The following is a 24,117-nucleotide window of genomic DNA, read 5'->3' on the forward strand; positions in this document are numbered from 1 at the left end:
TAGGCCGAAAGGTAGAACTGCAAATTAGTAATGGCGTTTTCCGACAGTGAACCTTAGGAATTTTCGATGTTTCTTGGTTACTGGGATGTGAAAGTAAGCGTCGCAAAGATCTATCGCACATAGCCAGTCGCCCTGACGTAGATGTGGATAAATTTGGTGTAAGGCTAACATCCTGAATTTTTCTTTGCGAATCCATTTGTTTGCTGTCCTCAGATCTAAGATGGGACGAAACTCTTGTTTGTCTTTTTTCGGTACAAGGAAATATCTCGAATAAATCCCCTTCCCTTGCTGGCTGATGGGAACGGGTTCTATGGCTCTTTTTTGCAATAGGATATTGACCTCTAACTGTAGAGCTTCGAGATGGCGGTTGGCTGTTTTGGGTGGAACAGATGGTGGAGGACTGGTGAATCTGAGAGCGTAACCATGTCTCACAATATTCAATACCCAGGCGTCTGTTGTGATGCGTAGCCACTCGTCCAGATGATTTGAGATACTTCCCCCTACCGGAGTGGATAACGGAGGAGGGGGAAGCAAAGATTCAGGGCTTAGACGTGGGAGCCTGTCGAGTTGCCTGAGTTTGAGGTGTTGAACGACCCCTTGTCGACCTTCGCTGAGTAGAGAAACCCCTTTGATACTGCTGTTGTTGCTGTTGCTGGGGGCGCGAAGACATCCAGTGTGGCGACTGATACCGGTGGGTGAAAAGTCGTCGTTGATATGGCCGGAAAACCTTTCTTTGTTCTTTCGGTCTTTCCATCCCTACCGCTTTCAAGGTATCTAGTTCAGCTTTCATTCTAGCCATCTCGTCATCGGCATGAGAACCGAACAAGGTGGAGCCCGAGAAAGGCAGGTTTTGTATTCTCTGCTGCGCTTCAGGTTTGAGTGATGTAAGTCTCAACCATGCATGCCTTCTGAGCGCTATCCCGTGTGCATAATTGTGTGCGGATAGCACCGAAGAGTCAGCTGCAGCACTTATAATTTGGTTAGACACCATGGATCCCTCACCCACGACCTCCAGGAAATCTTCCCTTTTATCCTTAGGAAGATGTTCCGCAAACTGTATTAAAGAGTCCCAGAGGGCACGATCGTACCGCCCTAATAACGCAGTAGCGCTGGCTGCCTTCATCGGGACGGCTGCAGTAGAGCATACTTTTCGTCCTGCAGCATCTATCTTTCTGCTCTCTTTATCTGGAGGTGAAGAAGAAGATGGTGAGGTTGAATGCAGTTTCTTTGCCGCTACTATGACCACCGAATCAGGAACTGGGTCCGACCTCAAGAATAGAGGATCTTGTTCTGGTGGACGATATTTTTTAATAAGTCTGGAAGGAGCAGACTTTGTTGCGGCCGGTGCAAGGAAAATATCCATTGCTGGTTCAAGGAGACCTGGAACCAGTGGAAGCAAAGGTCTGGAAGATGTCCTGTGATGCAAGGTCTCGAAGATCACTGACGTCGATGGGGCAGGTACCGCCAGCGGGATGTTCAGCTTGGTTGCCCCTCGTACTAAGACCTCCTGGAACGTATTCACATCATCTATGGGGGACACTCTCGGGGACGGTGAGTCCGATAGGGTTGGAGAGTAGTCCCGTGTAGACGAAGAAGAACGCCTGTGATGTGAATGCTGAGATCTCTGTGGGTCATGACGGTGTCGAGAGGAAGAAGAGCGTCTAGAGGAATGTCCCGAACGTCTTACAGACCGCGTTGGAGTCCTCAAAACAGACTCTACAGGCGGAGCCGGAAGAGGCGCCGTAGGTGTTACCGGCGTCTGTGGCAATGGTGATTGTCGAGGAGAGAGTTGTGGAGACGCTGGAAGGAGGATGATTGAAGCCGAGGATTCTGAGGTTGTATAAACCCTCCTAGGTCTTTTTGATTGTCTCGACGTCGACACACTCCTCGACGTCGAAGTACGGTGACGGCGAGTGTCCTTCGCCGTCGATTCTTCTCGCCGTTGAGAATCTCTCGACGACGACCCTCGACGTCGCCGTGATGACGGTGAACGTCTACGACGTCGAGCACCCCTCGACGTTGATCGATCTCGCCGTTTCGACGGCGAACCGGATTCAGATCTCCTCGACGTGGAACGTCCTCGCCGTGTCGACGGTGACCCAGATCTCGACGGCGAAAGTCCACGCCGTCTCGACGGCGAAATCGTCGTCGACGGCGAGCGATGTCTCTTTCTCGCCGGCGAACCACTCCTCGACGGCGAGCATGTTGGCGCCGTTCCTTGCCTCGACGTCGACGCCCTCGACGTCGTCGGAGACCTGTGCCGTTTTTGAGCCGGTCTGGTCGGAGTTATAGAGGAACCAGTGTGAGCCCTGGTAGAAGACTGACCTTCTCCTCGCTCTGTGGTAGAATGACCACTTTTCCTCCTGTCCTCTTTCGCCTGGAGTCGGATCTTCTCCCTGTCACGAAGGGTCCTTCTGGAGAAGGTTTTGCAGATGTCACACGACTCCGGTTTGTGGCTGGATGGAAGGCAAATTATGCAGACCCGATGTGGATCTGTTTTGGCCTTTTTTCTGCCACAAGAAGGACATTTGTCAAACAGTGAAGGCATTTCTGAAGTAGAAAAACCTCAAAATTCTGTCAGAATCTAACAGAAAAAAGCAGAAAATTATCACTCAATGTTAAAAACGTCGAGTGAAAATGAAATTCAAAAGATTTTAAATGAATTTCTGTCACAAAAGGATTTTGTGAGGTAGAGCTCAATGCTTCAGGGTCCTGTCAGAAAGGAGCCGGAAAAAAGAACTGAGGCAACTGCCTTTTGCTGTGCATGATGGGAAACAGGAAGACTTTACTTTCTTAAAGGCACAGCTCTATTTTCATTCTGTATAATGGCAGCCTATGGGCTACACTGCCCTACATTGTTTTATTCTCATGAGAGGTGTAAATAAAATATGAGAATGTATTTATTTATGTATTTATAGAATAAATAGAGGTTTAAACGTGAAATTTACACTACAACTGTTTTTTTCTTCTAACAATTTGGCCTGTGTAGCTGTTCACATAGGCTGCACATTGTTATTCTTAAGTGTTTTTCACAGACCTTTTTGTCAAGGAGCTGATGATTGCACTTAAGAATATACTACACAACAGTGCTCCGGGGTCCCCGCAGGCGCGCGGAACTATTCAGTGCTTATGACTATACATGGAAATCCCCTACGAGAGAAGCCTAAAATCTCAACCATGCTACCACAAAAGAGAGCATTAGTATTATCTACTTTAGCTTCTGCTAAGCCTCTGGGGGAATCCCTGGACTGCACACTATCTTGTTTTGATATAGTATTTACAGAGCCAGCTTCCTACATCATGGAACTGGTTGGACACTTTATGCAGAGCCATATGGGAATAACCACTGAGAAAACAATATCTGGGATCTTAGGGAACTTCACGGTTCATGACCTCTGTTAGCGTGTTGACAACGAATTCCCAGAATTTCCTCAGAGCTGGACAAACCAAGAACATGTGAAACAATTTTGCTGCTTCTTCACAGTGTGGGCATCTGGCTTCCAACAGACCTAAATGCAGCTGAGGCGTTAAGTATGTCCTGTGTAAGACATACAGGTTTATTAGCTTAAACTTGCTATTCTAGAGACTTTAGGTATGCAGGTCAGTATGTCCCCCCCACCCCCAATTTTCATCCGTAATTAATGTACCCAAGTCCTCTTCCCATTTAAGGGCTGTAAGGAGTTGACAAAGGTCTGCTTGTATCCTCCTATAAAGACATGTCACTGCTTTATTTTGTGCCAGTAGCACTTATCAGATATTGACAGACACCCAAATGGGGAGACTCCTCACGCCTCTTCCGCCAGTGCTTAGTGATCGCCTCCGTGACTGCCCTATGAAGGAGTAAGTGACCTTGGGGTAAGTCCTAGCTAGCTCTAAATTCCTTGAATGGTAGGAGGGTGTCTGCTTCGAATAAGGTGCCCATGGAGGTTGCCCCCGCCTCTATCCAGCTGCCAGCCTTCATCTGCTGGACCACCATAGGAAGCCAACAATCAACAAATTTAACTCTTTGAAGAATGCACCTGGGATCCATAGCCAGAGAGTAACAAAGTAAAGTAGCTGAGGTAGAGCAATCATTTTGCTCCCGCCCTGCCACTGAGAGGGACAATGACTCTCCCAAAGGCCATATTGCTACGGAGACCACGCAGTGCCCACCCTACATTTCCCTCCATAAGGTTCACTCAATTATGATAAATGTGCCCTCCCAGGTAAGCTAGGCAGCGCAGCTCCCACTGCAGATCACTGAGGTCTGGGGGGGCTGATCGGTCGGCTGTCATAGGGAAGAGACAGGACTTTCGCCAGTTCACCCGCTGTGTCCCCCAAGAATAGCAGGAGATCATCTGCGTACTGTGCAATGTGATGATCACACCCTCTGTAGGCGTTTCCGTTCAAGCCATACACGCAAGCGGTTTGACAGCAAGGGCAAAAAGAAGGGGGATACTGGGCAGGCCTGCCTGGTTCCTTTTTAGCTGATAACTTTCCGATTATTAACTTTGCTTGCGGCATGGTATGGAGCAGTTGGGTCCAGGCTACGAAGTGCTTTCCAAGGCCAAACTTAAGTAGCACTTCATATAGGTAATGTAATTCCAAGCTATCAAAAGCTTTCTCGAAATCTACAGGGAAAATCACTGCGCTATTCTTATCGTAATCATCAAGTAGTGAGAATAGCAGATAGATGTTAAGGGCCATATGCCAACCTGGGTGACTCCTGCCCGATCTCAATGGATAAGGTGTAGTAGGGCGTGTGGCCAGCATTTTGCAAAGTATCTTGTAATCTTCCAACAGCATCGACAAGGGTCGATAAGCTGTTACGTGAGTGGACAGTTTTCCTTGTTTCAGGAGAGGAACGATAAGGGCCTCCTGAGCCGACGAGACAAGGGTCCCATTTTTCCTAGCCTCCTCAAACATGCTGACCAGTCTCGGGCTTCATGTAGCTATATATGTTGAGTAAAATTAGACTGAAGACCATCCAGTCCTGGGGTCTTATTCCGCATCATGTTTTTGATGGCCACACTCACCTCAGGGAGCGTGACTGCCTGTCCTAAGGCCTCCGACTCTCGATTTGATAATGTCGGGAGGGTGATATGTGACAAGAACCCTTGGATGTCTGCCATGGATGCTGGACTTTACTTGTATATAGGTCCGCACAGTAACTGAAAAATTCTTGATAATTTCTGCCTGGTGATAGACTGCGTGGCTCAAGGGTTTGCGGAATTCAACTATGACCGACCCTCTTTTTGCTGGGTTCGCCAGCCACGCCAAAACAGAGCTCGCTAGATCGCCATCAGCATGTGTATGCACTACATGAGACTTGTGGTCTTTTGACCTCTACGTCCACTTTCCCTCAGGCCTCGATGACCAATATCTGAAGGTCTGGGTCATATGGGTGCGCCTCTGCTCTAGTGTTTGTAGCGCTTGCTCAGTTTTCCCTATATCATGTAGCAGTGTGTGGCAGACTCATGGCCGCTGAGATGCATCACCCTCTAATCACTGCCTTAAACTCATTCCACTCAGTCGCAAGCTTGTGGACCCCTCATTTACCTCAAAGTAAGCCGTTATGTCAGAGCAAATAGTGTCCTTAAAGACCTGATCTTCCAATAGGTCTGGCCTGGGTAGCCATTTGGGTACTGGGTGTCAGGAGTGCAACCATGTAAGTCCTAACAGTAATGGGTTATGGTCCGAGATTGTTCTGATCAGGCATTCAGTTAGGTGTGTCAGCTCATGAATGTCTGGCGAGCACAAGAAGGTGTCCAATCGCACATGCAAGTCATGTAATGGAGAGAAAAATGAGTAATCTCTTCCCTCTGGATGGTGTGCTGACCAATAATCTATTAGTCCCCATTCCCTTTCTATAGACATTCCCTATCACTATCTCCCACCCATCTAGTCTCCCTATGATTATGACGTATCACCCCAGGGGATCTATGATGGATGTGGTATTCTGAAAAGGCACCCCTGGTTTGATCCATATAAGGGCACACCACTCATCACTCAAAACCCCAAAACCCTGGTGCGCATATGCAGAGTAAGTAGTGCAATAGACCCGACCTCTCCATCTGTGTTACAGTTCATTGCCCTCCTTGGCGTCCAGGTGGGTTTCCTGGAGAAGAGCTATATGTATCCCTCTTCTAGTGAGATGTGAGAATAACTTGTGATGCTTGGTCATTGAGTGCATCCCTCTAATGTTCCATGTTAGTACCTTAAAATCTAGCATGGTAGCCATCGGGCGTATAGAGTGTGGTGTATGGATAGTTGTAGGGTCTCCTGGCCCATCCCTAAGGACACCCCCGTCAAAGCATGTCTAGTGTGCGGCAGGCATATGCAGCATAAAACAATCCCCTTTTTTATCTAAAATAAACACATCCCAACTACAAGTCCCCATGACAACTGGTCTGACCCATTCGCCCAAACTTTCAAACAACCAACAATCGAACATGTTCATGCCTTCTAATGCTCAGGCCAGTGTCTGCAGGGGGGTGATAGTTCCGGCAGTCTGCAGCACTCGGCTCCGGGCATCTCAGGCACCTATCTGACCCACAGTGGTACATATTATAAGAAAAGCAATGGTGATTTATCTACAGGGAATATCTACTGCATTAGCAACAATGGGCAATGTGAAAACAGAATTCTCTTTTGGCTCCAGTCTCTCAGATCAATTGTTAGTTGTGGCGCTGGGATAGTTCGTTGGATGAGCTTGTCTGCAGTTCCCCAGGTGACCACGGGTAGGATCATGCTGGGAGGTATCAAGACGAGGGGCTTGCTGTCACAATCTGATCTCTCCTCAATTGCTCCCTGGGACAGGAACAATGGACCAGGCGAGGACAACTAGGGAGGCGACCGCATCAACCACTCTGACGTTCCCTATGCGCTTCCTCCTCCATGGGAGATTCAGTCAGTGCAGAAGGTCTCAATCAAGAGTGGGGTCACCGCTTTCTCCTTTGTGTTCTGGGTCGCTTGCTCGGGCGAGGCTGCTGCTCCATTCAGGAACATGCATCCTGGGGGTAGAAAAGAACTGTACCACTGGTGTCACCACTCAAAGTTGTGCAGGGAACTGCATGGAGTACTCTATCCCTAGTTCCCGGAGTTTCTTCTTCACTTAAGGTTGATGTAGCCCTTTGGCGTTGCACCTCTCTAGAGAAGTCCGGAAATATTGACACCTTATTCTCCACCACAAGATTTTCTCGCAGTTGAGCGTGCTGTAAGATTTAGTTTTGATTTTTGAAGGGGAGCAGCCACACCACCACCGCCCTCTGGGGAGCACCTAGGGGGAATGCCCGAGCCAGGACCCTGTGCGCACTTTCCAAGGCAAAGAAGAGGGATAAGCCATCCGAGCCCTCCGGGGCCACTTAGCGCCTGAGCCAGTCTTCCAAGTAGCGCACCATGTCCAAGGCTTCAATTTTTCCAGGTAGCCCCACTACTGTAATATTATTGCGGCATGTGCTCTCTGGTGCTTTTAGGCAAGATTCGACTGAGTCCATGCGGCCACCAACTGCCGCCACTGCAGGGGTCATCTCGGAGAGTGTACACACTCTGCCGCCACTGCAGGGGTCATCTAGGAGAGTGCACACTCTCTCAATGACCCTCTCCGCCAAGCGCTGATGGTCGTTGTAGGAAGTTGGCTCTGTATGCACTATTTCAAAGTAAGGAATAGTATGCACAGAGTCCAAGGGTTCCCCTTAGAGGTAAGATAGTGGCAAAAAGAGATAATACTAATGCTCTATTTTGTGGTAGTGTGGTCGAGCAGTAGGCTTATCAAAGGAGTAGTGTTAAGCATTTGTTGTACATACACACAGGCAATAAATGAGGAACACACACTCAGAGACAAATCCAGCCAATAGGTTTTGTTATAGAAAAATATATTTTCTTAGTTTATTTTAAGAACCACAGGTTCAAATTCTACATGTAATATCTCATTTGAAAGGTATTGCAGGTAAGTACTTTAGGAACTTTGAATCATTACATTAGCATGTATACTTTTTACATAAAACACAATAAGCTGTTTTAAAAGTGGACACACAGTGCAATTTTCACAGTTCCTGGGGGAGGTAAGTTTTTGTTAGTTTTGTCAGGTAAGTAAATCACTTACAAGTCTCAGGTTTGGGTCCAAGGTAGCCCACCGTTGGGAGTTCAGAGCAACCCCAAAGTTATCACACCAGCAGCTCAGGGCCGGTCAGGTGCAAAGGTCAAAGAGGTGCCCAAAACACATAGGCTTCAATGGAGAGAAGGGGGTGCCCCGGTTCCGGTCTGCCAGCAGGTAAGTACCCGCGTCTTCGGAGGGCAGACCAGGGGGGTTTTGTAGGGCACCGGGGGGGACACAAGTCAGCACAAAAAGTACACCCTCAGCAGCGCGGGGGCGGCCGGGTGCAGTGTGCAAACACGCGTCGGGTTTACAATGGTTTTCAATGAGAGATCAAGGGATCTCTTCAGTGTTGCAGGCAGGCAAGGGGGGGGCTCCTCGGGGTAGCCACCACCTGGGCAAGGGAGAGGGCCTCCTGGGGGTCACTCCTGCACCGGAGTTCCGTTCCTTTAGGTGCTGGGGGCTGCGGGTGCAGGGTCTTTTCCAGCCGCGGGAAATGGAGTTCAGGCAGTCGCGGTCAGGGGGAGCCTCGGGATTCCCTCTGCAGGCGTCGCTGTGGGGGCTCAGGGGGGACAACTTTGGTTACTCACGGTCTCGGAGTCGCCGGAGGGTCCTTCCTGAGGTGTTGGTTCTCCACCAGTCGAGTCGGGGTCGCCGGGTGCAGTGTTGCAAGTCTCACGCTTCTTGCGGGGAGTTGCAGGGGTCTTTAAATCTGCTCCTTGAAACAAAGTTGCAGTTCTTTTGGCGCAGTGCCGCTGTCCTCAGGAGTTTCTTGTCTTTCTTGAAGTCAGGCAGTCCTCAGAGGATTTAGAGGTCGCTGGTCCCTTGGAAAGCGTCGCTGGAGCAGGTTTCTTTGGAAGGCAGGAGACAGGCCGGTAAGTCTGGGGCCAAAGCAGTTGGTGTCTTCTGTTCTTCCTCTGCAGGGGTTTTTCAGCTCGGCAGTCTTCTTCTTGTAGGTTTCAGGAATCTAAATTCTTAGGTTCAGGGGAGCCCTTAAATACTAAATTTAAGGGCGTGTTTAGGTCTGGGGGGTTAGTAGCCAATGGCTACTAGCCCGGAGGGTGGGTACACCCTCTTTGTGCCTCCTCCCAAGGGGAGGGGGTCACATTCCTATCCCTATTGGGGGAATCCTCCTTCTACAAGATGGAGGATTTCTAAAAGTCAGAGTCACCTCAGCTCAGGACACCTTGGGGGCTGTCCTGACTGGCCAGTGACTCCTCCTTGTTTTTCTCTCCTGGACTTGCCGCCAAAAGTGGGGGCTGTGTCCAGGGGGCGGGCATCTCCACTTGCTGGAGTGCCCTGGGGCATTGTAACACGAAGCTTGAGCCTTTGAAGCTCACTGCTAGGTGTTACAGTTCCTGCAGGGGGGGGAGGTGTGAAGCACCTCCACCCAGAGCAGGCTTTGTTTCTGTCCTCAGAGAGCACAAAGGCTCTCACCGCATGAGGTCAGACACTCGTCTCTCAGCAGCAGGCTGGCACAGACCAGTCAGTCCTGCACTGAACAATTGGATAAAATACAGGGGGTATCTCTAAGATGCCCTCTGTGTGCATTTTTTAATAAATAACACTGGCATCAGTGTGGGTTTATTATTCTGAGAAGTTTGATACTAAACTTCCCAGCATTCAGTGTAGCCATTATGGAGCTGTGGAGTTCGTTTTTGACAGACTCCCAGACCATATATTCTTATGGCTACCCTGCACTTACAATGTCTAAGGTTTTGCTTAGACACTGTAGGGGCATAGTGCTCATGCACCTATGCCCTCACCTGTGGTATAGTGCACCCTGCCTTAGGGCTGTAAGGCCTGCTAGAGGGGTGACTTACCTATGCCACAGGCAGTGTGAGGTTGGCATGGCACCCTGAGGGGAGTGCCATGTTGATTTACTCGTTTTGTCCTCACCAGCACACACAAGCTGGCAAGCAGTGTGTCTGTGCTGAGTGAGGGATCCCTAGGGTGGCATAAGACATGCTGCAGCTCTTAGAGACCTTCCCTGGCATCAGGGCCCTTGGTACCAGGGGTACCAGTTACAAGGGACTTACCTGGGTGCCAGGGTTGTGCCAATTGTGGAAACAACTGTACATTTTAGGTGAAAGAACACTGGTGCTGGGGCCTGGTTAGCAGGGTCCCAGCACACTTCTCAGTCAAGTCAGCATCAGTATCAGGCAAAAAGTGGGGGGTAACTGCAACAGGGAGCCATTTCTTTACAGTCGTCATGCAAGAGACCCAAATCAATGCTTATCATATCAATCTTGACTACTAGGGCCTCTCTGGACGCTGCTATGGCCTGTAGCACATCCTTGAGTGTGGGGGTCAAAGGCACTATTGTCAACATCATTGGCGACGCTTGTTCTGGGCAACCACAGGTGGTCCCTCTGCGTTGGGATCCCCGTGGTCCCTGTCCTTTTTTTGTGTACTTGCCCATGGTGCACCCCTGAGCCGATCGCCGCTAAGTCTAAGTCGCCGTAGATCCTTCTGGTTTGAGGCAAGTCAAGCAGGCGGCCCTAAGATTCAAATTAAGCAATGGGCTTCACAGTGGTGGTTAGTCCCCCGCAATAAGAGGAGGCAAGCCTGAACGCCTCCTAATATTTGGTGCCTGTGGTGAGCAACTTTTAGGGTCACATGTCTAGGCCCTTTCGGTGTCATCCTGTGACATAGGCTCACCTCTCCAAGTGGTCATAAAGCATAGGAGCAAACTGTGGGCCAAGGTTCCTCCGCCACTTGGTAGGGACCATGCCTCCCCCCCCCCCCCCCTGGCCCTTCCACTCCCCCTTTCTGCCACCTCTATTCCATCTATTGCCTTGGGGTGCCCGGAAAGGGCATGGGGGTTGGGGATGGTGTGGGTAGATGAGCTAAGTGTCCGAGACCCGTGAGGCTGCCCTGGTGGTTGCTGCTCCACTTGATGGTCATGGGGCCCCAGGCCCTGCTCGAATGTAAGCTGGCGCACCCCCTCCTCACCTCTGACACCGCCATGCCATCCTCATTGTCAATTAATGTAGAAATCCGTATCAATGATGAGGGTTAGTGAGGACCCCTCCTCAGGTCAGTTCACTCCTCAAGGAGCTGCATCCACCTAAGCTGCGCGCCTGCCGGCAGCAATCTCAGCGCCACCACTCCATCCTGTCTTGGGTCACGTCTTCACCATACAGCAAAGAGGGGCAGCGGAGCCCCCCCTCCAGTGGCGCTCTTCTACGCCGGTCCAGGGCCGGGCCGACGGCACCAATCACTCGCAGGTCAGGGCGCCACGGAGTCTCTGGCCACCGAGATTGCTGTCTGATTCCTTTGGGGTCAGAGGCCTAGCTCACCTTAATCCGTGTGCCTGGCTCCACGCCAGCTCGGGGGCCCCAGCGCTACCCCAATCTTGTATGTAAGCACCAGGGAGTATCCTCACCCTCAAGGAAGTGCCGTCTCCCTTAAGCGGTGTCCATTCGCCAGCGGTGCTGGGGGTCACCCAGGTACCGGCGCTATTTTAGGTGGCTATGTGGACGCAGCCTGGGTCACCAGATGGGCTCATCCTCAGTGCGTCCCAGTCGCCTGCAAGTTGGGGCACCATGGCGCGTCTGGCCTGGCAGCTAAGGTCGCAGCCAGATTCTTCTGGGGTCAGAAGTAGGGCTCCCCGCAGTCTCTTGTGTCCAGCCCTGCACCAGCTCAAAGCCCCCATCGCCAGCTCAGTTTTGCCTGTAAGTGCCAGGGAGCACCCTCACCCTCCAGGGTGTGCCACCTCACCTGCACGGTGTCGGTTCTCCCGCGGCACTGGGACTCGCTCCGGCTGCCATTTTAGGTTGCCATGTGGCCCAGGTTCCCAAATGGATTTATTTTCGGCATGCCCCAGTTGCAGTTGAGGGGTCCCCCTTTAATGGCAGTGGTCCGGGAAGCAACCCCCTCCTTCCCTTATGTGGCAGTATGGACAGGATGAGTCGGATGGGGCCGAGATCACTGGAACTCCAGAGCCCTCCTTCTCACTCCATTCGCTGCCTGGCCACACCCCCTGAAGATTTGACACCCTGTGATGTTTTTATGTTTGACTTCAAGCACTTAAGTTCTAGCTACAATCTCACTTCTCAAACTTTATTGCTTCTGTTTTAAGATTAGCAGAGTACCCGATTGGAGTCCTAAGCTTTCTTTTTACAAACCGTAGTAGTCTGGTGTTGGAGTCCAATTGTGATCATTCCTGGGAATCAAAATAAAACGACCTCAATGCATCATGTTTTGAAATAAAGGCTTGGGGCTGGAGCATTGTGCCTTTGGTGATAGAGTCACTTAGTAACATAAATCGAGATGTGCTTGTGCTGCTCAGTTAAATAAAATTATTTACCTGTCAGGCTAGTAAAAGCCTAGCTTTTTGACTTGAGCATTCAGCATGTTTTGCTTAGATCTAAGAAATTATAAATACATGGCTGCCAACAGGCCATCCCTAATGTCACAAGGACCACGAAGGCCAGGACCATTTTTTTCATGCTGCAACTCGTACGCTTTAGAAATGTTATGTGAATACTGAAACTGCATGTCCCAAGGGGAGAGAAGAGGGGAGAGGAGGGGAGAGAAGAGGGGAGAAGAAAGGAGAAAGGGGGAGCGGAGTGTGTGTAGTTCCAATAAGACAAGTTAGTAGAATTATTTCAGAACATAACACACGTGACCACAAAGCTGCAGCAACTAAAAAGGAGGCAGTGATATGTGGCAACACATAGCTCAATCTTTAACAAATCAAGATAGGGAAATATAAGTTTTCCATGACACTCCCTGTAGGAAGTTGGCTCTGTATGTACTATTTCAAAGTAGGAAATAGTGTGCACAGAGTCCAAGTGTTCCCCTTAGAGGTAAGATAGTGGCAAAAAGAGATAATTCCAATGCTCTATTTTGTGGTAGTGTGGTCGAGCAGTAGGCTTATCAGAGGGTAGTGTTAAGCATTTGTTGTACACACACAGGAAATAAATGAGGAACACACACTCAAAGACAATTCCAGGCCAATAGGTTTTTGTATGGAAAAATATATTTTCTTAGTTTATTTTAAGAACCACAGGTTCAAGATTTACAAATAATACTTTAAATGAAAGGTATTTCACTTAGGTACTTTAGGAACTTTGAATTATCACAATAGCATGTACAGTTTTGGCAATAAGCTATTTTAAAGTGGACACTGCAAAAATCAACAGTTCCTGGGGGAGGTAAGTAAATGTTAAGTTCACAGGTAAGTAAAACACTTACAAGGTTCAAAGTTGAGTCCAAGGTAGCCCACCGTTGGGGGTTCAAGGCAACCCCAAAGTTACCACACCAGCAGATCAGGGCCGGTCAGGTGCAGAGGTCAAAGTGGTGCCCAAAACACATAGGCTTCAATGGAAATAGGGTTGCCCCAGTTCCAGTCTGCCAGCAGGTAAGTACCCGCAACTTCGGAGGGCAGACCAGGGGGGTTTTGTAGGGCACCAGGGGGTTGGGGGGAGAGGGTGCGGGGGGGGGGGGGGGGGGAGAGGGGGGCGGACACAAGCAGGCACAGAAAGTACACCCTCAGTGGCACAGAGGCGGCCGGGTGCAGAGTGCAAACAGGCGTCGGGTTTTCAATAGAAATCAATGGGGAGACCCGGGGGTCTCTTCAACTAAGCAGGCAGGCACAGGGGGGGCTCCTTGGGGTAGGCACCACCTGGGCTAGGCAGAGGGTCGTCTGGGGGTCGCTCCTGCACTGGAGTTCGGTTCCTTCAGGTCCTGGGGGCTGCGGGTGCAGTGTGGTTTCCAGGCGTCGGGTTCCTTGAAGCAGGCAGTTGCAGTCAGGGGGAGCCTCTGGATTTCCTCTGAAGGCGTCGCTGTGGGGGATCAGGGGGGTCAACTCTGGCTACTCACGGGCTCGCAGTCGCCGGGGAGTCCTCCCTGTAGAGTTAGTTTTCCGCAGGTCTAGCCGGGGGCATCGGGTGCTGAGTGGAAAGCCTCACGCTTCCGGCGGGAAACGTGTGGTCTTTAAAAGTTGCTTCTTTGTTGCAAAGGGTTGCAGTTTCTTGAACAGGGCCGCTGTTCTCGGGAGCTTCTTGGTCCTTTAGATGCAGGGTAGTCCTCTGAGGCTTCAGAGGTCGCTGGACCCTGTTGGATGCGTCGCTGTCGCTGTTGCAGTTTTCTTCAAAGTAGGGAGACAGACCGGTGGGGCTGGGGCCAAATCAGTTGTCGTCTCCGTCTTCACTGCAGAGCTTCAGGTCAGCAGTCCATCTTCTTCTTTAGGTTGCAGGAATCTATCTTCCTCGGTTCTGGGAGCCCCTAAATACTCAATTTAGGGGTGTGTTTAGGTCTGGGAGGGCAGTAGTCAATAGCTACTGGCCCTGAGGGTGGCTACACCCTCTTTGAGCCTCCTCCCTGTGGGGAGGTGGGCACATCCCTAATCCATTTGGGGGAATCCTCCATCTGCAAGATGAAGGATTTCTAAAAGTAAGAGTCACCTCAGCTCAGGGCACCTTAGGGGCTGTCCTGACTGGGGAGTGACTCCTCCTTGTTTTCCTCTTTATCTCCTCCAGCCTTGCCGCCAAAAGTGGGGGCAGTGGCCGGAGGGGCGGGCATCTCCACTAGCTGGGATGCCCTGTGGCGCTGTAACAAAGGGGGTGAGCCTTTGAACCTCACCACCAGGTGTTACAGTTCCTGCAGGGGGAGGTGAGATGCACCTCCACCCAGTACAGGCTTTGTTCCTGGCCACAGAGTGACAAAGGCACTCTCCCCATGTGGCCAGCAACATGTCTGGTGTGTGGCAGGCTGGCAAAAACTAGTCAGCCCACACTGGAAGTAGGGTATGTTTTCAGGGGGCATCTCTAGGATGCCCTCTGGGTGTATTTCACAATAAAATGTACACTGGCATCAGTGTGCATTTATTGTGCTGAGAAGTTTGATACCAAACTTCCCAGTTTCAAGTGTAGCCATTACGGTGCTGTGGAGTTTGTGTATGACAGACTCCCAGACCATATACTCTTATGGCTATCCTGCACTTATAATGTCTAAGGTTTTGCATAGACACTGTAGGGGCATAGTGCTTATGCACCTATGCCCTCACCTGTGGTATAGTGCACCCTGCCTTAGGGCTGTAAGGCCTGCTAGAGGGGTGACTTATCTATGCCATAGGCAGTGTGAGGTTGGCATGGCACTCTGAGTGGAGTGCCATGTCGACTTAGTCATTTTCTCCCCACCAGCACACACAAGCTGGCAAGCAGTGTGCATGTGCTGAGTGAGGGGTCCCCAGGGTGGCATAAGATATGCTGCAGCCCTTAGAGACCTTCCCTGGCATCAGGGCCCTTGGTACCAGGGGTACCAGTTACAAGGGACTTACCTGGGTGCCAGGGTAGTGCCAATTGTGGAGACAAAGGTACAATTTTAGGGAAAGAACACTGGTGCTGGGGCCTGGTTAGCAGGTCCCAGCACACTTTCAAATCATAACTTGGCATCAGCAAAGGCAAAAAGTCAAGGGGTAACCATGCCAAGGAGGCATTTCCTTACACCCCCCACCAAATAACACACTCATAACCCTCCAAGCATCAGAACCTTTCCTAAGGAAAGGATTATTCTGAGGAAAGCGATCCGGTTTTCACTTCACAGCTTCTTTTTTTTATTTTTTTTTATTCAAAGGTTTTCATGTGGTGGGCAACCAAAAATGAGTCTGCTAAGAGAGAGAGGCAATAGAGAGGCAATGTGGCTAAAAACAATATATATATATTTTTTTTAAAGGTGTGGAAAGGGCCCAGTTTCGCATGAGAAGTGTCTCCATTTAACGCCGGCATGCACGTTAGATATGAAAGAAACTCAAAATACCTGAAACACAGCTTGTAGCAAAGTGAGAGACAAGCTGACTAGCATTTTTCCCCCCTCACAAAATCTACTGGGATCGTTATAAAATGCACAATGGCTGTTGAGCTGTTTTCAGACTTTCCCTCTAGGTTTCTGGTTTTGGCGAGTATGCAATGCTTGTTTGACGCGTGGTTCGCGCATGACAGACGTGTTTAGCATGCCGGTCTAATGTAAGAGATTATGTCACATGTTCCAATGAAGAAGAACTCTGCAAATCAGCTGCTGAGTCTGCAGGTAGGCAGAAGACAATGTTTCCCGGTTCAGCACATTTTAGACATGAGAAATATTTGCAACTGTTAATATGTCCGCTGGAAATCTGAAAGTCATAAATAGTAAACAACCTTTCATCCTGGGGTGTGGAGGCCAATGTTGGACACTTGCCTGATCGTAAGCTAAAGCATTTTCTTCTCATTTCATTTTGCCGAAACCGTATTGAGCAGCTGTGCTCAGGATCAGAGGTAAGGACGCAGCGCTATTTGTTAAAAAAAAAAAAAAAAAATAGACACCAGGGGAAAAGCCAAACACGAACAAGGGTGGAGGGAAGGGGGGTAGAAAAGAAACAGATCGAGTTAGATGAGTGAAAGGGAAAAGAAGCAACGGTTAGGGGAGACAGCCTGAAAACACAAGCTCTCCTATGGGAGTGCTTCAAGACAAATAAAATAAGTAGCTCCAAAAATGGGAGCGCTGGAAAGAGACAAGTACTTGGTCCATGCTCTAGGGGAGGGGAAACTAAAAGACAAGGACATGGCGCTCACAAGCCATGACGAATGGCAACAAAACAAATGAGTGATGCTGAAGCATGCCAATGGTAAGCTTAAGGCGGGCTGTAAGCCCACCGATTGAAAACATGTGGCAGAGACCTAAAGAGGAGGGTTTCGGGGGTTAAGATATTCTACCAAGTACATTCTAATACATGGGTATTAAAGGTGTTTTTCAAAATGGTCAGACATATAATATTTTCACAGTAAAGTCAAAATATGTAAATTGGTTCCAATTATTTACATGATATACAACATTTTCATATTTGGATATAATAAAACCAATCTGGCATGCTCAGGTAGTCCTGGAACTATGATGTACACACTTGTTCTAATAAAAATTAAAACTCTTATTAAGACACAACACCTTAGAATTAAATTGCTACAAAACCAAACTCATGTCAAATATAGTGTTTTTTTCTCCTTCTCTATCAGGTGAATGACTCCTTGACAGAATCAACAATACAAAGAAGGTGAAATGTGTCTTCAACGCACGCTGGTTTCCCTAAACCAAATATGAAAAAGTTGCTAACAAATTTATCACACTGTAAATGTATTGCAAGTAAAGCAAATGCAGGCAAAGAGCTGTGTATTTAGAACCTGAAAAAAGGCAAATATCCCATCTCCAAACATCTCAGAATTAAACACTCCATAGAATGGGCTATTTAAACTGGAATACAGTACTTTAAATAAATGGCTTTCTTTAATCAGCATACATGTGGCCCACCCTTTTTAAAAGTATGTTTTTTTCAGAGCTACTCCATTAGGTGGTTCAGATTCTTAGTGACTCTTTCACCAGGCTCTCTTTTAATAGGTATGGCAATTCAGTTGATAGAAGCAGCACAATGTCAACGAACTATGACAGATTCTACCACACCCAAAGAAATGCAATGCACAATTACTATATGGAATAAAGGATACATTTCTGTAGGAGGCTCAGCCTGGGACATGATCTCTTCAGCTTTCTCCTCCACATCAGATATATCAACTGGGGGCAGTTCCATTTTCAAAGCAGTGATACGCTGGTCTGGTATAGATTCAACAAAACCAAACTTCCCACCTTCTTTTCTGTTTAGGAGAAAAAGGAAACAAATTATTAAGGAAAAACATGGGCCATGTTGGGGAACAAAAAACACAGATCGAGCATGCATATAAAGGGGTGTGCTGGTACTCCTGTTTTTCTGGCACTGGGTATGGTGATAATGTCCTCTATTTTACGCTGATATCAGTGATTTTAACAAATGGTATGCAACATAGTTTAGCACACTCAATAGCCAAACACCTAATGCTATCTAACTCGAAATCAAAAAGCATGTTATCTAGCAGTTCACATAATCTGAAGACTAGGAAGTTGATGGCTTAAAGATAGTCTTGCTCCAGAAGTGTATCACTTTTTGGGGCTCGCAGAAAATTATCAATTATAATAAAGGTTGTTGTCTGAAGAAATATACTGCTCAATATACAATAGGAGGGTCAATATCACCATAATCAAATGTCTGGTGCACTATCAACTGTTCTATTGAAATGAAACTACGGGGCAAACTTACTGGCAAGTTAATTGGTACTCCACCAATCTAGCACCCACAAGAAAATACTTTTACATTGTCCCAGAAAATTGATTGCAGATTGGAGCCATATGTCTGACTGGACATACCTTAGCTCATGGAACTTTTCAAACTACATGTAATGACCATGTATCCAGGATATTATTTTTAAAGCAGCTAAAAGAAAATTCATATTGTTCAGCAGGAGTAGCTCCAATTTCATGAAATATGAGGGCTCTGGATTGAGAGGCAGAAATGTTGCTCATTTGGTGAGAAAATGGAAACAATAAAATATGCATGTTTTCCTGTGCAGGGACAAAGACACAGAGAGCTACCAGAATTAGTGGTCTTCAGACTGTGCACCCCCAAAACGCTCGCCCCGATCCACCCCCCAAATCCGGGTGTGGAATCATCTGAAGGGGTGGGGAGTCTGCAATCATCCATTGATGTGACATGCACGAGCCCCACAACACACTTGTGGTAGCCTCTAGTGTCTTTTATAACCTTTTCCCCATCACTGTGGGAAGGGTAGCCTCCCCAAGACACTGGTATGCTTTGAAGGGCATATTTGGTGCCCTCCATGCATAAACCAGTCCACACCGGTACAGGTAACCCTAGTCCCTGCTTTGGCACGAAACTGGACAATGGAAAGGGTAGTGACCACTCCCCTGTCCATCACCACCCCAGGGGTGGTCCCCAGAGCTCCTCCAGAGGGTCTCTGGGTTCTGCCATTTTAATTCCAAGGTTGGCAGGGAACTCTGGGAACATCTAAGTGGCCAGGCCAGGCCAGGCAGGTGACGTCAGAGGCACCCTCCGATAGGTAGTCAACTGGTTAGGCAACCAAGCCCTCTCTGTGGGGTATATGGGGTCTTCCTCTGGGGTGGGTCCTCAGATTCGGCTTGCACAATTCCAGCAGGACTTCTATGCAACCTCTGTTTCGACTTCTGGCCTCCGGAATCGCGACTGTACCCTCTAGGAACCTACAAGCTGAAGATCCACGAGTGAGTCTCTTCTGCTACACTGTATCCAGAATTCCTGCCAGCTTTGCAACATTTCCCCAGCCAAGGTTACTCAGAAGACTGCAACTCTTCAGCATGCACAAGAAGAAATCTCCCTTGGGGTACCTGGCTGCATTGACGACCGGCTGTGTGGATCTTCCCTCATACTGAGCGGCGTGGGTCCTGCATCATGGGTGGTGGTCTGGAGAGTTCCCCTTGGCCCTCTCTACCAGATGTCGCACTTTGGGGGTGGTAAGTCGTTTCCACTCCATGCAAAACGGCACCCCGTGCACTGCGTCCTTTGCAGCTGCCAAGGCTTGTTTGCTTCACCTCCAAGGGAAACTTCAGGCAACGTGTGGTTCAAGCCCCCAGCACTCCCTCCTGCAAGTCTTGGGTCTCTATGTGAGCTGCTCCTCCTCTCCCCCCGGCGACGTGGGAGCAACGTCTGTGGTGCTGCGTGGGCTGCTTCAGTGACTTCTGTGTCGCTGCCCTGTGGGGGTGCTGCCTCTGCTCCTGTGGGCCTTTTGCAAACCTGGGTAGAGTCCTCCTGGACCTTGCTGGTCCCCACAGCACCTCTTTTCCTTCAACTGCGAACTCGCCTTTGGCAAGGCTTGTTGGTGGAAATCCTTCACAGACACCCCCTTGCAATCCAGCTTCCAGAGTGGGATACCTTTTCCACTCATCAAGAACTCTTCTCCAGCTTCTTCGGTCTGCAGTGCTGAACTATCTTCCTTCTTCGTCAACCAACTCCAAAAGTTAACTCTGGGTGGGTAGTATCTCCTACTGCCCCTGGACTCCAGACACTTCTGGACCTGGTCCCCTCTCTCCACAGGTCTCCATCTTCAGTATTCCACTGCGGATTTCTTGCAGGCTGTTCTGGGTGTCTTTTTCTTCTTTTTATCCTTTGGGGTGGTTTTGGGGAAATCCAGTGTTTTACTCCTGCGTTCCTGGTCGCTGGGGGTACTGTATTACCTGTGTGGTTTCCTTGTACTCTCAGCTTCCTTCTACACAATTTACTTACCTAGGTGGGGGCTCTGTGTTCGTACTCCACTTAGTGTATGGTTTGGGCTCCCCCTTACTTACCTCCTATTGGAGGGTTGCCTCTATAGTATTTTCTGATACTGTGTTCCAAAAATAAAGTACCTTTATTTTTGTACAATCAAGAGTTTTATTTCTTGTGTGTAAGCACTGTGTGACTGTAGTGGTATTGCATTAGCTTTGCATATCTCCTAGATAAGCCTTGGCTGCTCATCCACAGCTACCTCTAGAGTGCTTGGCTTATAGACACTGCCTACACTTCACTGAGAAGGTGTAGGAAGTTGGCTCTGTATGTGCTATTTCAAAGTAAGGAATAGCATGCACAGAGTCTAAGGGTTCCCCTTAGAGGTAAAATAGTGGTAAAAAGAGATAATACTAATGCTCTATTTTGTGGTAGTGTGGTCGAGCAGTAGGCTTATCCAAGGAGTAGTGTTAAGCATTTGTTGTACATACACATAGACAATAAATGAGGTACACACACTCAGAGACAAATCCAGCCAATAGGTTTTGTATAGAAAAATATCTTTTCTTAGTTTATTTTAAGAACCACAGGTTCAAATTTAACATGTAATATCTTGTTTGAAAGGTATTGCAGGTAAGTACATTAGGAACTTTGAATCATTTCAATTGCATGTATACTTTTCAAGTTATTCACAAATAGCTATTTCAAAAGTGGACACAGTGCAATTTTCACAGTTCCTGGGGGAGGTAAGTTTTTGTTAGTTTTACCAGGTAAGTAAGACGCTTACAGGGTTCAGTTCTTGGTCCAAGGTAGCCCACCGTTGGGGGTTCAGAGCAACACCAAAGTTACCACACCAGCAGCTCAGGGCCGGTCAGGTGCAGAGTTCAAAGTGGTGCCCAAAACGCATAGGCTTCAATGGAGAGAAGGGGGTGCCCCGGTTCCAGTCTGCCAGCAGGTAAGTACCCGCGTCTTCAGAGGGCAGACCAGGGGGGTTTTGTAGGGCACCGGGGGGGACACAAGCCCACACAGAAATTTCACCCTCAGCGGCGCGGGGGCGGCCGGGTGCAGTGTTAGAACAAGCGTCGGGTTCGCAATGGAAGTCAATGAGAGATCAAGGGATTTCTTCAGCGCTGCAGGCAGGCAAGGGGGGGATTCCTCGGGGAAACCTCCACTTGGGCAAGGGAGAGGGACTCCTGGGGGTCACTTCTGCAGTGAAAGTTCGGTCCTTCAGGTCCTGGGGGCTGCGGGTGCAGGGTCTTTTCCAGGCGTCGGGACTTAGGTTTCAGAGAGTCGCGGTCAGGGGAAGCCTCGGGATTCCCTCTGCAGGCGGCGCTGTGGGGGCTCAGGGGGGACAGGTTTTGGTACTCACAGTCGTAGAGTAGTCCGGGGGTCCTCCCTGAGGTGCTGGTTCTCCACCAGCCGAGTCGGGGTCGCCGGGTGCAGTGTTGCAAGTCTCACGCTTCTTGCGGGGAGTTGCAGGGTTCTTTAAAGCTGCTTCTTGAACCAAAGTTGCAGTCTTTTTGGAGCAGGTCCGCTGTCCTCGGGAGTTTCTTGTCTTTTTCGAAGCAGGGCAGTCCTGAGAGGATTCAGAGGTCGCTGGTCCCTTTGGAAGGCGTCGCTGGAGCAGAGTTCTTTGGAAGGCAGGAGACAGGCCGGTGAGTTTCTGGAGCCAAGGCAGTTGTTGTCTTCTGGTCTTCCTCTGCAGGGGTTTTCAGCTGGGCAGTCCTTCTTGTTGTTGCAGGAATCTAATTTTCTAGGGTTCAGGGTAGCCCTTAAATACTAAATTTAAGGGCGTGTTTAGGTCTGGGGGGTTAGTAGCCAATGGCTACTAGCCCTGAGGGTGGGTACACCCTCTTTGTGCCTCCTCCCAAGGGGAGGGGGTCACAATCCTAACCCTATTGGGGGAATCCTCCATCTGCAAGATGGAGGATTTCTAAAAGTTAGAGTCACCTCAGCTCAGGACACCTTAGGGGCTGTCCTGACTGGCCAGTGACTCCTCCTTGTTGCTTTCTTTGTTCCCTCCAGCCTTGCCGCCAAAAGTGGGGGTCGTGGCCGGAGGGGGCGGGCAACTCCACTAAGCTGGAGTGCCCTGCTGGGCTGTGACAAAGGGGTGATCCTTTGAGGCTCACCGCCAGGTGTCACAGCTCCTGCCTGGGGGAGGTGTTAGCATCTCCACCCAGTGCAGGCTTTGTTACTGGCCTCAGAGTGACAAAGGCACTCTCCCCATGGGGTCAGCAACATGTCTCTAGTGTGGCAGGCTGCTGGAACTAGTCAGCCTACACAGACAGTCGGTTAAGTTTCAGGGGGCACCTCTAAGGTGCCCTCTGGGGTGTATTTTGCAATAAAATGTACACTGGCATCAGTGTGCATTTATTGTGCTGAGAAGTTTGATACCAAACTTCCCAGTTTTCAGTGTAGCCATTATGGTGCTGTGGAGTTCGTGTTTGACAAACTCCCAAACCATATACTCTTATGGCTACCCTGCACTTACAATGTCTAAGGTTTTGTTTAGACACTGTAGGGGTACCATGCTCATGCACTGGTACCCTCACCTATGGTATAGTGCACCCTGCCTTAGGGCTGTAAGGCCTGCTAGAGGGGTGACTGACCTATACTTGCATAGGCAGTGAGAGGCTGGCATGGCACCCTGAGGGGAGTGCCATGTCGACTTACTCGTTTTGTTCTCACTAGCACACACAAGCTGGCAAGCAGTGTGTCTGTGCTGAGTGAGAGGTCTCCAGGGTGGCATAAGACATGCTGCAGCCCTTAGAGACCTTCCTTGGCATCAGGGCCCTTGGTACTAGAAGTACCAGTTACAAGGGACTTATCTGGATGCCAGGGTCTGCCAATTGTGGATACAAAAGTACAGGTTAGGGAAAGAACACTGGTGCTGGGGCCTGGTTAGCAGGCCTCAGCACACTTTCAATTGTAAACATAGCATCAGCAAAGGCAAAAAGTCAGGGGGCAACCATGCCAAGGAGGCATTTCCTTACAGAAGGGGATACCTGGAATAAGGTGTAAGTACCATAGGTAATCACCACAAACCAGGCCAGCTTCCTATAGAGTCACTCCCCTGCATCTGCAGGCACCCACAGCAACGACATCCAGCTGCATGGATCTGCTCTCCTGTGGAACCGCGTAGATCCTGCAGCACAGGTGGTGGTCTAGAGGGGTCCCCTTGGTCTTCACTGCCAGCCGTCCAACTTGGGAGACTGTGAGCCCTTGCCTCTTCTTGCTGGACAGTACCCATGTGCACCGTGACTCCTGCAGCTACCAAGGCTTGTTTCTCTTGTTGGTGGTTCTCCTAAACCACTGACCATCTGCAACCAGATGACCGACATGGGACACCATCTGCACCGCTCCAAGGATTCCTCTGCAGCATCTGGGCTCCAATAACTGGTCTTCCCCAGTCAATCTGGATTTTTGTCCTCAAAAGGGTGGGTGGTAACTCCTGCCCCGGCTGGACACTCCATCGAGGACGGGACTCTGTCCCCTTCTTTTGCAGGTCCACTTCTTCCATAATACACCTTTGGTTTCTCCTTGACTGGCCCGGTTCTTTCACAATCCCATTTCTAAGTCCTTTGAGAAGACTAGGGGCCATATGTACGAACACTTTTTCCCATAGACACAGAATGGGTAAAAACCTTTGCTACATCTGGTCCTTAGTCTTTACCCCCTGCTCTCCTGGTTGTTGGAGGTCACTCAGACACCCACTTCCTGGTGTCCCTAGTTCTTCCAGCTCCCGTCTAACGACTCCATATCCTTGGTTGGGGGACTTCAAAACCCACTATTTTAGTATATGGTTTGGTCCTCTACTAGGGTCCTAACTATTTTTCACTAATTCTTGCCAACCAAGGCTTGTTGTTTCTTGTGCCAATTCCTAATTATTACTATATATTAGTGTACTTACCTCCAGTTGGGGGAGTGCCTATGAGTAATC

General features: G+C 49.3%; 1 protein-coding gene across 1 annotated transcript in view; it reads right to left on the minus strand.

The window, feature by feature from the left end:
• Positions 1-24,117, minus strand: part of EXOSC9 (exosome component 9) — a 235,145-nt gene that overhangs the window by 57,313 nt on the left and 153,715 nt on the right. Inside the window, exon 9 of the mRNA XM_069242553.1 lies at positions 17,557-17,703. Coding sequence (XP_069098654.1) covers positions 17,557-17,703 — 147 coding nt within the window. The remainder of the gene's footprint in view (positions 1-17,556; positions 17,704-24,117) is intronic.

Source organism: Pleurodeles waltl, chromosome 1_2, assembly GCF_031143425.1.
Source record: "Pleurodeles waltl isolate 20211129_DDA chromosome 1_2, aPleWal1.hap1.20221129, whole genome shotgun sequence".
Classification (NCBI taxonomy): domain Eukaryota; kingdom Metazoa; phylum Chordata; class Amphibia; order Caudata; family Salamandridae; genus Pleurodeles; species Pleurodeles waltl.